Below are 15,083 nucleotides of genomic sequence, written 5' to 3'. Positions count from 1 at the left end.
GTATGGGATCTGGTCTGCAGGCTTGTCCCTTGGGCTGTGGATATCAATCCCTGAACCTGCTAGGGAGAGGAGTGCTGGTCTCAAGTCACCCACGGGGTGCCCAAGCTGGAACAATGTCTCTCCACCTCAGAATTAGCCCCACTCTCCTGGAGTCACCAAGCAGGCAGCACCTGGGAGGGCTGGCAGGTAGGGAGCTCACAGTCTGAGTACCCCTCAGTCTGCTGTAGGGCCACAAAAGGAAAGGTCCGGTTCCCTGCAGATGCCTCCAGGTGGTGGTTAAATTATCTCTCTCCGCAGCCGCGGGAGGTGCCCCGAGGATGCTGGGAGCCTGGTGCCTTACCGCTCACTGGCAGTGGCTGTGTCTTTGCTGGTGTTGGCAGGTCTCTCCAACCGCTCAGGAGCCCACCAGCAATGCAAGGGAGGGGAAATTTAACTGCTCCACTTACCCTTGTCACTGGTCTCCAAGACTCTTGGGGGCCTTTCGGCTTCCGGTTCTCCTCTGCAACTTCTTCCCGTGGAGTCTCCTATAGTTTCAGGCACCCTCCTTCCGACCGTGGTCTGATCTATGTTTCATAGTGCATGGGTTTTAATAAAGTTATATTGTTCCCTGTGTTTGATTTATTTTAATTGATGTTATAAATATCAGGAAATATTTTAAAATATTTATTGAGCAGTTATGTGTTCAGTCATCGTACTGTTGATTTATAGTAGTTAGAAGAGAAAAGCTTTAAATTATATAAAATCTTAGAGATTTTTGGAGCAGAGTAATGTTCTAACTCTCACTTAATTTTACCTGGTTGCATATAATATGTGATAGGCAGATTTATGAACATGACAATGAGTGTGGAATCATGATTTTAAAATGTGAGCTCTTTAGGATCTGATATGGTGGTAGTGGTACTAGAAGAAGAAATGATAGGGCTAATACTATTTTACAACGTACCAGGCCCTGTGACTTACAAGATAATATTGACCAATTCTTTTCAGACTTCAGTTTGTTTGTGAATCTCCTGAAAATCTTGTTAAAATAGATTCTGATTCATATGTCTAGGATTCTGCCAGAAGTTCTGCATTTCTATAAGCTCCCAGAATTTGCCAATACAAGTGTTCTGAGAACTACATTTTTAGTACCAAGGATATAAATTAGTGCTTCTCAATCAAACTATTTGTGAAGGACTAGCTCTTTAAAAAAATTCCCTAATATTTCATAGTATAATACTTTTTGAAAGTATAATAAATTTATAGAAGGTAAAGTGGGGAAAATTATGTATTAATGTGAGTGTAATCTTTTTATTAATATAAACCTTTTATAAAGTCAGTACATTAGTTTAGGAAATAACGAACGTTTCCTTAAAATTTTTATATATGTTGCATTGTTTATAGCACAATTTTTAAGGTAGTTAATTTTATACATGCCCTTGCACTAAGCAGTATTTCATGTATCCATCATATTTTCTGAGTATCCTTTCTACCTCTAAAAGTTTTTGATTCTCTTTCTTCTCCTACCTGTGCCAATTCAAGACTTGTTAGAGGTCTTGAAGTTAGAGGTTAGAGTAAAACATTACCTGAAGGGATTATTCCTTACCTGAACAAAAATTTAAGTGTTTAATTACACTCAAAGTTCTCTGCTAGTCTCTTTTAGGATCATAAAGGGGAATAAAAAGGTTTTGCCCTTGAGAAATGTATGGACCTAGATCACAAAATCCAGCTCCCTGTTAAGAAAATTCGGTTGATGTGCTGGGTCACGCCTGTAATCCCTGCACTTTGGGGGGCCGAGGTGGGAGGTTCGCTTGAGGCCAGGAATTCAAGACCAGCCTGAGCAACATAGAAAGGCCCTGTCTTCACAAAAAAATAGAAAAATTAGCCAAGTGTGGTGCCATGTGCCTGTAGTCCCAGCTACTCGAGAGGTTGAGACAGGATGATCTCTTGAGCCCAGGAGTTTGAGGTTCCAGTGAGCTATGATGACACCATTGCACTCTAGCCCAGTTGACAGAGCAGGACCCTGTCTCAAAAAAAAAAGGGAGAGAGGGAAGGAAGGAGGAAGGAAAATGTATCATGTATTAGTACTTGGCCTGTTAAAGGATAGCAGATCCTTAAAATAGTAAATATTAATAGCTTCAGATGTAGCTTTTTCAGATGTAGACCTGATTCATTAACTGTGGCCTTCTTTATTTTTCATTCATACATTTTATTAGTCACCTACTACATGCCCATTAGTGTGCTTGCCACTTGTGATTGAGTAGTGAATGATACAGAACGTAGTTTCTAGTCTCAGGTAACCAACTGTTGTGATCACATCAACTCACTTGGCTCTTTTATAGGTGTGTTTAACTGAGAGAGAGAATCACATTCAAGGATTTGTTTTTAAAAGTGTAACCTTATTCATCTAGACATTTACTTCGGTAATTTATCATAGGGGTAAGTAAAAGAAATACATTGAGGACACTTTTCTCTCTTTCAAACTTCATTTATTCCTACTTATTTCCACTTTTGTTTAACTTTGAAGCATAACCACTCATTTATATCCAGGCCTCATCTAGAACTTCCTGGTGGCTTATGGCTTTTGGATGGTTCTATTGACTTTGCCCACTTAGGGGTTATAGGGTTTCAGTACTTGGTGGGAAATCTTGTAGCTCTTTTAATACCAGAAACCTGTAATTATTTATTCAACCAAGTTAGATAATCTAGTACCTTATCACCCTTCTTTCTGATAATTACTATGTGTTCTATGGAGAAACTGATTGAACATTTATAGTATCTAAAGCTCTGTATCGTTTTAAAGATTTAGCAGCTGAAACTTCCCATCCCTCTGTCATTTATTGAGTACCTGCAATGTATGTGCCAAGCATTCTTCTGAGAATTTAATTGTGAAAACAATAAACATGATCCCTGCCCTCTCAGAATTTGTAAGACATAGCAATCTCTAACTAGAACAATGATAATAATAATGGCTAGCATTTATTGTATGTTTACTGTGTTCTGGGAACTTTTCCAAGTGCTACATATGTTAACTCATTTAATCCTTTTGCACCAACCTGTGAGGTGAAGGTAATATTATTAGCATCATATCTATTTTACAGATAAGGAAACTGAGAAAAGAAAGATTAATTTGCCCCAAGTCACACAACTAGTATATGACAATGATGGAATTCAGATCTGCCAATCTGGCTCCAAAAATTCTACATTTATCCACTACACTATGCTGTGTAATTATAACAGATAATTATGGTATAATTTAAATGGATAATTAAATAGGTAGCTTTAGTAAGTGTGAGCAATTGGATGGAAATGTTCATTGCTGTGGGAATACAGAATGAACTCACCTGATTTGGTCTTGTTAGGGTCAGGGAAAGCTTTTCTGAGAAAGTAAATTTTTATTGGAAGAGCCTTTTTTCCCCTCCCTTTTAAGAAACCCATTGAAAAGAATTGGAGAGACTATTTTGAAATAGAATTAGACAGTGGTTTTCATACAAAGAAATAAATGTAGGTTTGAAAAAACATAAATATATTCTGAGGTTGGGAAGGTCCTCTAGTGATTATATTATATTTATGGATTAGGTGAAATAATTTTTTAAAATGAGCTATTTAAAAAATTAACTACAAGTGTCCATCAGGTCATGAGTAGATTAATAAAATGTGGTATGTGTACATTGTGGAGTACTACTCAACCATAAAAAATGAATTAATACCTTTTGCAACAATCTGGATGGAACTAGAGACCATCGTCTAAATGAAGTATTGGAAGAATGGAAAAACACCACATGTACTCACTATTGGATCAGCACTCATGAGCTCAGATGGAAGTAAAACTCAATGGAACTCATGCAGGTCGGAGGGGGGAGGAAGGGATAGATGAAATCATACCTAACGGGTACAATGTACACATGATTGGGCACACTTATAACTTTGACTCAAGCAATACAAAAGCAATTCATATAACCAAAACATTTGTAGCCCCGTAATATTCTGAAATTAAAAAATAAATGAAAAATGAACTAAGTGAAAAGTTCTTGTATTTTTGAGGTGACAAACCAGAGGAGAGTACTGTTATATAAATAATACTAGGTTCTGGTGTTTTTTGTTTTTGTTTTTTTTGATAGAACAAAAGATTTGATTATGTGCTGTTTAGACTAGTTTAAAAATGGAAACAGCTTTGTTTTTTTGTTTATTTCATCTTATTGTTATGGGGGATACAGAATTGCAGGTTACATATGTTGCCCATGTACCGCCTTTCCCCCCAAGTCAGAGCTCCAGGCGTGTCTGTTCCCCAGGTAGTGCGCATTGCACCCATCATGTAGGTATATATCCCTCCCTTCCCCACCACCCCCTTCCCGAGTCAGCACCTTCAAGCGTTACCATTCCCCAAACGGTGCGCAATGCACTCATTGTGTAGGCATACTCCCTTCCCCTCCCACACCCCCCACCTCAGTCTGATATCCGATTGGTGTCATTCCCAGATGTGTATTTAGGTGATGTTCAGGGAAACCAATTTTCTGGTGAGTACATGTGATGCTTGTTTTTCCATTCTTGGGATACTTCACTTAATAGAATGGGTTCCAACTCTCTCCAGGAGAACCATAGAGATGTCGTATCTTCATCATTCCTTATAGCTGAGTAATATTCCATGGTATACATATACCACAGCTTACTAATCCAATCATGTATTGATGGGCATTTGGGTTGTTTCCACATCTTTGCTATTGTGAATTGTGCTGCTATAAACATTCGGGTACGTGTGTCTTTGTTGCAGAATGACCTTTTTTCCTTTGGGTATATGCCCAATAATGGGATTGCTGGGTCAAATGGCAGGTCTACTTGAATCTGTTTAAGATACCTCCATAATGCTTTCCACAGGGGTTGCACTAGTTTGCAGTCCCACCAGCAGTGTATGAGTGTTCCTGTCTCTCCACACCCACGCCAACATGTGGTGTTTTGGGTTTTTTTGATAAAGGCCATTCTCATTGGGGTTAAGTGATATCTCATTGTGGTTTTGATTTGCATTTCTCTGATGATTAGGGATGTTGAGCATTTTTTCATATGTTTGTTAGCCATTCTTATATCTTCTTTCGAGAAGTTTCTATTCATGTCATTTGCCCACTTTTTGATAGGGTTGCTTGATTTTTTCTTGCTGACTTTCCTGAGTTCTAAATAGATTCTTGTTATCAGTCCTTTATCTGATGTGTAGTATGCAAAATTTTTTTCCCATTCTGTAGGTGGTCTGTTTATTCTCGTGACTGGGAAACAGCTTTGAATGATCACTTTGGGTCTGTTGCTATACTATAGCAGGGATTAACATTTCTAAATCCTGTATATTGAAATGAACATAGAGAAAAGTATGAAATGTTTTTTATAGAATATATTTTACAATATGAAAGCATTTGTGAAGTGTTAAGCATTCAGATGGAATTATTTAAGATTTACAAATTAAACTGTAATTTAGACAGATTCTATGTTACATATTGAACAGTTTTTATAATTTCTCCATATATCAACTGATTTTATCAAGTACTAATCTTTTGAATGTCTTTCATTTTTGCCATAAGATGTGAACAGTTTTTTTTAGTGTGTATTCGGAAATATTTTTGCAGTCTATATCATACTGTGGCTAATAGCATAATAAATGATCCTGATAGTATTGCTCTATCCTTCATGATGTGTATCATCTCATGTATTTAAAAAATTTCATTTTTATTAATGGTTATTTTCATGGTAAAAGCATTTTTATGGAATTCAAGATCTTCATTAGGAGTCCCAGGGAGCCAGATTTGACCCCTTTTTATTAACTTGGTAACTTTCTGTCAATTTGAAATATGCACCGTGATAGTTTCATATTTAATGAACTCACTGATTTACTTCCTTTACATTCCAAAATTGAAATAGCATTCATTTACCAGTCCCATTGGCTGACATACTTGGGCTCCATCTTAACCATTGCTTGCTTAGTTTTTGTTTCTTTCTTGTCACTCCAGCCACTTCCTTAGACTAGTCATCTTCCACTTGTGTTCTCTAGCCCTTTGAAGGTTACAGCATTATTTTGCTTTGTTCTCTGCTATTCTGTCACCCAGTGATTGCTTTGGATTATGGCATTTGCTCCTTTTGCCTTTTCTACTTTCTTGGACAGCCATGCTCATTGTCTAGCTGTGTGTCATAGTTGAGGAGGCTGCTGTTTAAACTACTAGTCAACTAACCCGTTTCTTTCATTGAGGCTCTGTTTGATTTCTACTTAAAACTACATGGATGAATACATATATACATTAAAATACTTTGTTATTCTAATTGCTTTATTTTATTTAATTTTTTTTTTTAACTCTGGGCTTTCTCCCTAATTTATACTTCTCTGGAAACTTCTGGTGTTTCTGGAGAAGGGTACCAGACTGTCACCTTTCTAGACCTCTCTATAGAGATTTTTATTTCTAGTGTGTCTAAGTTCTTGCTACTAGAAGTGTAGTCCATGGACCAGCAAGCAGCATCAACATCACCATTTGTTAGAATGTAGATTTCATTTCAGGCCTCCCCTCAGACCTTATCTATCTTAATCTGCATCTCTAGTTTATTGATGTGAACAATGAAGTTTGCAGAGCACTGCTCTAGGTATCCTCCAGCTAGATGATGCATTAACATGCTAATAATTATCTACATACATTTCTAGAATTGATCTTAAATATATAACCTATGGTAATCTTAAATGTTTGAGAGTTGTTTCATAGCTATTCATCTTGTTTGACCAAAAGTTATATTCCGGGTAGGTGTCTCTACTTCTATTGTGGAAGCAGTGACAAGAATAATCTCAAACAGTAGCCACTCCCCAGTCTTTGAAATGAGGTTTTGGGATACAGTTATATTAGATCTAAAACTATGGCAAACATTTATAAGTCTGGTTATCTTTGTTCTTTCCCCTAGCACCAGTTTGCATTTGTAGATGAAGAACTATCCTTTTCTTGCCTCTTGGGCAGTGGCTTTTAAGGAAAATTATATTTTCTAAATTGAACCATCAAGGTGTGGGGAGAGATATTTAAATTTCTAATTAATTTTTATCTTAAGGGAAATTATGACCTTCTGATACTATGTAGATTAACAGGTATATGTATATAATCTGTGAATAAATAGATATTGAAGGTTCATATTCAAATCTTATATTTGATGAAAAAAGTTTATAGACTCCTACTCTATGGTGCATTATGACAGTCCCAGATTTTATAAGTGGGATTGTCTGGGAACAATTTATGACTGGGAAATAATCTTGTAGTAAATTCTATGCTGCGTCCTGTAATACGTGAATGCATGTGGATAAAGGATAGTACTTAACTATTAGTTTGTATGGTTGACAGTAAAATAATTGTTGTGTTCTCTGAATAGTCTGGGGACAGAGAAAAGTTAGATTAGTATGATAAATGGTACTACATGTCATCTCTAAAGTTAATAAACTGTGTATAATCATTTGGTGATACCATAAATGTATATCTAAAACTTAGATATATTTGTATACTGGTGCTTTAGAAAACAGTTTAAAAAAAACAACTTTAGTGTTTTAATTTTTGTAACTATACTTTTTATAGTTACGAAGGAAAAAAGTTTTTTATTGTACTGCAAGAATGAAGAGAACTGAGAGCATACAAAATTAATCTTTCGTTATCCTTTAACTTTCAAATGTAGTGTGAACAATGTGGCTGTTCTACAAATACATTTCAGTTGGCATTTTTCTAGAGTAATATTGTTTTAGGATGATGAACAATATTTCAGTGAGTGTTTTATAGATTTTGATGCCTTGTTTTGACTATATGCAAAGAATAGCAGTTGGGAAGCGGTGGCAGAGAGAAGACCCAGATGTATATGAGATAGTGGTATATGTCACTTAGCACTTTAACAGTGTTAGTTTTAAGTGATAAAAGTAAACTCTGTGGAGTGACCTTAGCTAGGAGCCATTCTATTTTGTATATAGCTTCTGCCGCATGTGGCTATGACAGACAGGACTATGGTAGTAATTACCAGAGGACACCCTTGTGGTCATAACCAAGTTGTAAACGTCACCCAGATTCTTCTTGAATGTCTATCACATGTGTATCAGTGATTCTAAAGCAGATAAAAATGAAACAAAGATTCATTTGGGAGTTAGCACTCCCAGAAGATTAGTTTTAAACAGAACAGCAAAAGGAGTTTTGACATGCATCCATAAGCAATTGTAATGATTTGACAGTTATTTAGCCCTTGGTTTCTAGTGCTTTGGTTGAACTGACAGCATGCCCGCAAAGATAGTGAGGCCTGTTTCAGCCCCATTAATGTCTTCTTGAATGTTAGCCTGCAGTCTGGGTAATGATAAATGTTCAGTGGTTGATGATTTTATAGTCCTGGGGGGTTCTGGGTGGTTTCTGGTTTCTTTGAGCCAGGGCAGTTTTTTCTCCTTACTTGGGCCTCTTGTTGTAAGTTTTTCTGGTCTTTACTGTGACAGTTTTTTATTGGCACAGGAATAGGTATCACCTGCAATTTTAATTATTAATCGGATTCAAAGCCTTGTTTAGAAACAATATGATTTTGGAGGGGATGCTGTACTTAGCGTGTGTGAGAGTCTGAGAACCAGGATAGTTTTTAATCCACAGGGATTTTGTAACACTTATTTTATTTGTAAACTTTATTTTTGCTTTTTCCTTTGCTTTTAAAAAACATGTTCTAAGCTATACAGAGAAATTTAATAATAGCTATTGTGAAATAATAGCACTAGCTTGCCTAACTCTTTATTTGTAGGGCATGGGGGCAGAAAAAGAATAGAATAGAGAATGTTTATTTTTCCTAATTTATTACAGCTCAGAAATATATTTTCTTAGTTCAATTCTTTTATTTTTAATGATCCATAGAACTTCCTTTTGGAAGTAAAGGGATCTTAGAGCTAATTTTAGTAATAGTTTAATTTTTGTAGCCTCCCATCAGAAGAGCTGATACTTTGAAAACATTGGTGCTCACAGTTAGTGTTTTTCAGAAACCCAGTTTTCTCTAAGATCAATAAAATGTTTTTTGACTTTAAAATCTTAAAAGGAATAAAAGGAGCACTTTTGCTGTTTAGTCTTTCAAATAATGAACAAGAAACTTGGTTAGGAGTGACCATTTGTAAGTCTGTATATTAATTAGGAGAGTGTCATTATGCTCAATTAGCAGGACTGCCAAATAATCTCTTTAATACTCTGGTCTTCTTTTCTCCCCCCCAGGGTTTTACAGACAGCCCTCATTACAGTGATCACTTGAATGACAGTCGATTAGGGGCCCACGAAGGCTTGTCCCCAACACCTTTCATGAACTCAAATCTGATGGGTAAGTTGGTAATTCTCTGCAAGTAGTCTTCTCAAAGCCTCTTTGGTCAGAGACATTTTATCCCTTTGTCCAGGAAGGACACGTAAGTATCTAGAAGAAAGTTCCTGAGTTTCTGGTGGCATCCAGGGCTTTCCTTATTCAGCTCAGCTTGAGGAGCAAGCATCAGAAATTTGGGGCCTTTTCTTAGAACATTAGTGTTATTGATGTCAAGAAAGGAAGTAGCAATGTTTTGAATGTCAATTTTGGCAGTGTCTTTGTGACCTCAACCACTACATGTTTTCTGTTTTCTGGATCAGAGAAGTGTTTCAGGGGTATTTGTGATTTACTATCTTGTCTTAACAGCTGTATGTGTGTGGTATGACATAGCAGTGATTTTAGGCAGATTTTACTCACATTGGACAATATTTCTTTTGGCATTAAAGTTTTGGTCTGCAAAAACGTCAGACCAAAAGTTGCAGTTCGAAGAATATGACCTACCACCTAAACCTGATTTTTATATTTTGACAAAACCTTCATGGTTAGATATTCTGTCTCCTTCTACCCCCTGCAAAACATTCCTCTTTTCCTTCCCCTTCTCTTTCTTAAGTGATAGTTTAATGTTGTTCAATCTGAAATGATAAGCCCAAGTTTATTTCCCAGTTTGCAAACCATTCTTTTTCTTTTTTCTGTTTTCTTTTTCAGTGATTATTTTACCTTTTTGCAAAACCTGATTGAAAACAATCTCTGTGTTTTATGACATTATTTTTTTCTTCTTGCTTATTCTGGGTCTGAGCACATTACAGAAGCTTTATTTAATTTGTCTTACCGATTATCATTGGCATCATGTAAATATGAAAGATTTGTGTAATTGACATTGATTTCATTATTTATTCTATTTCTTAAGGACATGACCTATATTGTGATCTTAGAATTGTCCTTTTAAGACACAGCCATGCTATTCTAAGTGGATTACTCAAATCCAAAATCCTCGTGGTCTGCAATTTCTTTATAAATGATTTTGCTTTGCATAGTCTTTGTTTCCCTTATCCTCTATACTGTTGAGGAGCCAGTCTGATATTCTGGTGTGAATTTTGCTTTAGGCAGTCAACAGTTTGAAGCCAAAATGATTGAATGACACCAGAGTAAAAAAATCTAATCAGCAATAAAAATTTATGTTTAAAATCACAATTTGTTTCAATATAAATGCAGATGGAAAACCATGGTATTAAATATATTATTATTCCAGGTAAAAATCAGAATTAAATTTAGAACAGAATTATTGTAGGCTAGGGAAAACTTTCTAATTATTTTTAAAATTTTCTGTTGCTCTTACCATCAAAGTAAAATAGATAACGACACTCCAAGTAATTTCCCTTTGCAGTGTAACTTTTCCCCAAGTAGGATTTATACTAAGTGTAGTAGGGCAAGTTAATGTCAATGTTTTTGTAATTTCAGATTAAACTAAGCTTTCTTCATTGAAGCTATAACTCTGAACTGTGAAAAATCAGAAATTGTTTTTTTTTTGTATTTATGTTCTTACCTTTATTCTACCCTCGCAGCGATGACTTTAGGCCTAGTGGATTTACATTATTAGCACCGCTTTGAACCAAGATGACTATTAAAATTGTGGGGACAAGTGTGGGAATTAAATGAATCGTAAGAGGTATGCATGTCAGTCACATGCTCTGAGCAGCTGTTGACTAAAAATATTTCTGTAATTCAGTTTGAGGTAGCATTTTCTTGGTTGGAGCAATTACGAGCACGCGCTTGTTGGTTTCTTTGGTTTTCAGATGATTATTAGAATATTTTTAATAGTCATCCATGTATAAAACCAACACCTAAAATAAGTCTTGAAGTAAAACAATTTTGATTTGTAAACACACCAATCTCTTCACAGTTCAAATACAAAAAATCTGCATTCATCCTAACTACCTCGTGTAGATACTAACTTGTATCAGATGCAGATACATAGACCATACGTTGTCATTGTGAGTTTTAACCACCTGATTTTAAAATGTTTGTTTACATTTAAAGGAGGAAGAAATAATCCTGAAATGATTAGGCAGATGTGTTCAAAAGAAATTTACTGGGTCACTGGCAATATCTCATTTACTACAGTTCCTTTATTTCCAGTAAAAATGATCAGATGAGGTACCCCAATCTAACAACTCAATATAAGCAATCTGCATGACAGTAGCTTTCTTTTGTAAATGGATGTCTCAAATTGTAGTGCAGTTCCATGCAGCAACAGGCAATCCAACTTGATATGAGCTGAAGTAACTGAACTGATACTGAAATATGTGGGTTTATAGCACCAGGTAGAGTTACGGTGGATAGATTCACTTTACTAGCTGTTTGATAATTTAAGGAAGTTTCTGGCTGAAAAACCTAAATTGTTAAAGCTCTTCTGAGATGTGTATGACACTATTAAAAGTATTTGAAACTATTGATACCTAGTCATCACGACAGGTAACAGTTAAGAGTGGAGCTGTGAATGATGAATACTCAGAAACAGTTAAAGCTAACAGGAATGCAATAACATATTTCATCATTGCTGTCAACATACGAAAACGCCATTAAGTAGGGGAGGGATTGTATGTCTAGGGAATGTTGTTATTTTGAGTATTATGTTCAGTCATAACCACATTTGCCTGAAGAAACAGTGGATTATAAAGTGCCACTGCCTTCCCTGATAGAGCTTTCAAACACTTTAATGATTTCGTACATTGCAAAAATGAGAAATTTAGTCTACCAAGGGTTGATAATGATTCATTAATGAATAATTTGCCACAGAAAGTGCATTTCTGTATTCATTTAGATATTTTGAAGTGTTTTACACAGGAAGTAAAGCTATTATACTGAATTTAGTTAGTGTTTCTTTTTATCAATTGCAGAATTATCCTGTAGATTTTTCAATATGGAAAAGAGGGCTTTTTTTTATGTTTCAGGTGAGATAAGTACTATACCCTTTTGGCACATCATTAGGTAGTTAGCATCAAGTGGTTCTGTACAGTGTTATACTAAAAGTTTGTGCAAAGCTTTGATCATAGCAATTAATTGCAGTACTGTCACCAAATAGCCTTGTCTGTCTCTAGCCTTTTCCAGCTTTGGTCCTTTTCTCCACCCTTGGTCACCTCATTAATTTCAGTAAAATTTGTTTTTTACCTGTTAGTAGTTAGTCATATTTTTGGTGACTAATGACCAGTTTACTAATTGAACATAGAAAGGAATTATTTCACAAAATTGCCTAACTTCCCTAAATGATTGTGGAATGAATTACTATTATCTTTGTACTCCTCCATGTTTATGAAAGTTTTATTTATTGGGGGGGGGAGGTGTATGCATGTGTTATAAATGGGAGATTTAAGAGGTAAGATTACCTTCAGTTTTCACTTTTTCTAAGACCTTCAGTTCTGTTCCTTTCTGAGACCCTATTTTGCCTCTAAAGATGGTTTGTTAATATTTTTTCTGTTAAAAAATGGAAATGGATGTGTGTTCGTTTAGGGGGGAAAATGCAGGGTTGAGAGTTAGAAAATGTAGATTTTAATCTAGATCCTGAAAAAAAACTTTACCTTTCTGATAGGGTAATGCTGGATATTCTCTAAGGTCTTCTGAATTTTCTAATGCCATAATCTGATATATCTACTAACTTTTATTCAATCCTAAAAAAGGCTACAGCTAGAATTATAATTGTTATTTTGCAAATGATAAAAACTAAGGCACAGGACAAGTAAGTGGTTTTTCCTGAGGTCACAGAGCTGGTAAATGGCAAAACTGAATGTAGAACCCATGTCTCCTGATTTTCAGCTGGGTGTTGTTTCCATTAGGCCATCCTATTGGGATGTAAGATATTTGTTCTTTCTTCATAATGCTCCCAGGTTTAGAGATACTAGTCTTGAGAGATGACTGTGAAAAAAAAAGATTCCATAGTGAAATAACTTTGGACAGCATTGTATATCAGTTGTTTGCTCTTAGAGATTCAAATTGTACTTTGGGATGTTAAAGACTGAAAAAACGTAGAGCTTATTTAACTTTGTTTAGCCTGCTATATCCGAGATTCATATGATGCACAGAAGCCTTTATGTAAAAAGCATCATTAGCTTCTGGGGAACTAGTTTTCCATGGGACACAAACTGGGAAATGCTTCTGGTTATTTAAAGAAAAAAAAAAAATACATGAAAATTCTCTGAAAAGTAAAATTGCACAATGTTAATGGAATTACAGTACAGTTGTCCCTTGGTATCCATGGGGGACTGGTTTCAGCCTCCACCTCCCCCACCCCCATGGATACCAGAATCCATGGAAGCTCAAGTCCCTTATATAAAATGGCATAGTATTTGCATATAACTATCTAGGCACATCCTCCCTCCCATTCTTTCTCTCTCTCTGTCTTCTCTCTCTCATTTTTGGTATCATCATAGCTCACTGCAACCTCCAACTCCTGGAATCAAGTGATTCCCTCCTGCCTCAGCCTCCCTACTAATTGGGACTACAGGCACATGCCGCCAAGCCCTGCTAATTTTATTTATTTTTTGTAGAGACACTGTCTCACTATTGCTCAGGCTGATTTTTGAACTCCTGGCCTCAAGCAATTCTAACACCTCAGCCTCCCAAAGTGCTAGGATTACAGGTGTGGACCTCTGTGCCCTGCCTTCCCATATACTTTAAATCATTTCTACCTTACATACCTTACATATAATATCTAATACAATGTAAATGCCATGCAAATGGTTGTTATATTATTTAAGGAATAATAACAAGAAAAAAATCTGTATCTGTTTAGTACAGATGCAGCTATCCATTTTTTCCTCCAGATATTTTTAGTACACAGTTGGTTGAATCCATGGATGTAGAACCCACAGATAATGGAGGGCTGGTTATATATATTTTCATAACTCATTTTAGGCATCTTAGCTAATTTAACAGATTGAGTCTAATCCTTCAAATATATTATTGTTCAACCTCTGCTTATAAGTATTTGATTTATAACGACTCCTACCCTCCTTCCATTTTTGCTAGAGTCTCTTTGCTCAGTTCCACCCTTCTTTACCTCAGGATTTAAAGGGCCTGTCTGGTAACAGCTGTTATGTTTTATTTCCATTTCATTGTGGGTTAAATAGATTTCTGTGGGCTTGTCTGGGAATTTAAACCCAAGCACACTTTTTACTATATATTCAATACTTCAGACAATCAAATTTCAAAGAAAACTCTTTGGTATACTTGATACTGCCTGCTCTATAATTTATGATAAATCCAGAAATCTCCTAGAGTTACAAAATATGTGGAATTACCATTTTCGGAGTATCAAAGCACAATAAAACTCTACCCTCACGTGAGGCGGTGGCTCATACCTGTAATCCTAGCACTCTGGGAGGCTAAGGCAGGAGGACTGTTTGAGCTCAGGAGTTAGAGACCAGCCTGAGCAAAAGCGCGAGACCCTGTTTCTACCAAAAACAGAAAAAATTAGCCAGGCTTGGTGGTGCTTGCCTGTAGTTCCAGATACTTGGGACACTGAGGCAGGAGGGTCGCTTGAGCCCAGGAGTTTGAAGTTGCAGTGAGTTACGATGATGCCACTATACTCTAGCCCAGGCAACAGAACAAGACTGTCTCAAAAAATAAGCCAACTCTACCTCAAAAGATGTCTAAGTTTGATATACTTGAAATTCCTTCACTAGATGAGATAATGAAAATGATTATAATTGTGCTTAGGGGAAACAGTATGGCTTAGTATCTGATATGACATTATTTCATAAGGATGAGGCCTTCATACTTTCTCCAGTGTTTTGTTATATTAACCCTGTATC

The 15,083-nt window shown here is 36.1% G+C and overlaps 1 protein-coding gene across 13 annotated transcripts in view; it reads left to right on the top strand.

Moving 5' to 3' along the window:
• The window catches only part of TCF12 (transcription factor 12), a 350,504-nt gene that overhangs the window by 154,546 nt on the left and 180,875 nt on the right, over window positions 1-15,083 (top strand). For all 13 annotated transcript variants that reach the window (XM_069483559.1, XM_069483534.1, XM_069483565.1 and 10 more), the window contains one exon: window positions 9,198-9,300. In XM_069483559.1, coding sequence (XP_069339660.1) covers window positions 9,198-9,300 — 103 coding nt within the window. The remainder of the gene's footprint in view (window positions 1-9,197; window positions 9,301-15,083) is intronic.

Source organism: Eulemur rufifrons, chromosome 2 (assembly GCF_041146395.1).
Source record: "Eulemur rufifrons isolate Redbay chromosome 2, OSU_ERuf_1, whole genome shotgun sequence".
Taxonomy (NCBI): Eukaryota; Metazoa; Chordata; class Mammalia; order Primates; family Lemuridae; genus Eulemur; species Eulemur rufifrons.
Note: the sequence above shows the minus strand (reverse complement) of the source record. Positions and strands in the feature narration are given on the sequence as shown.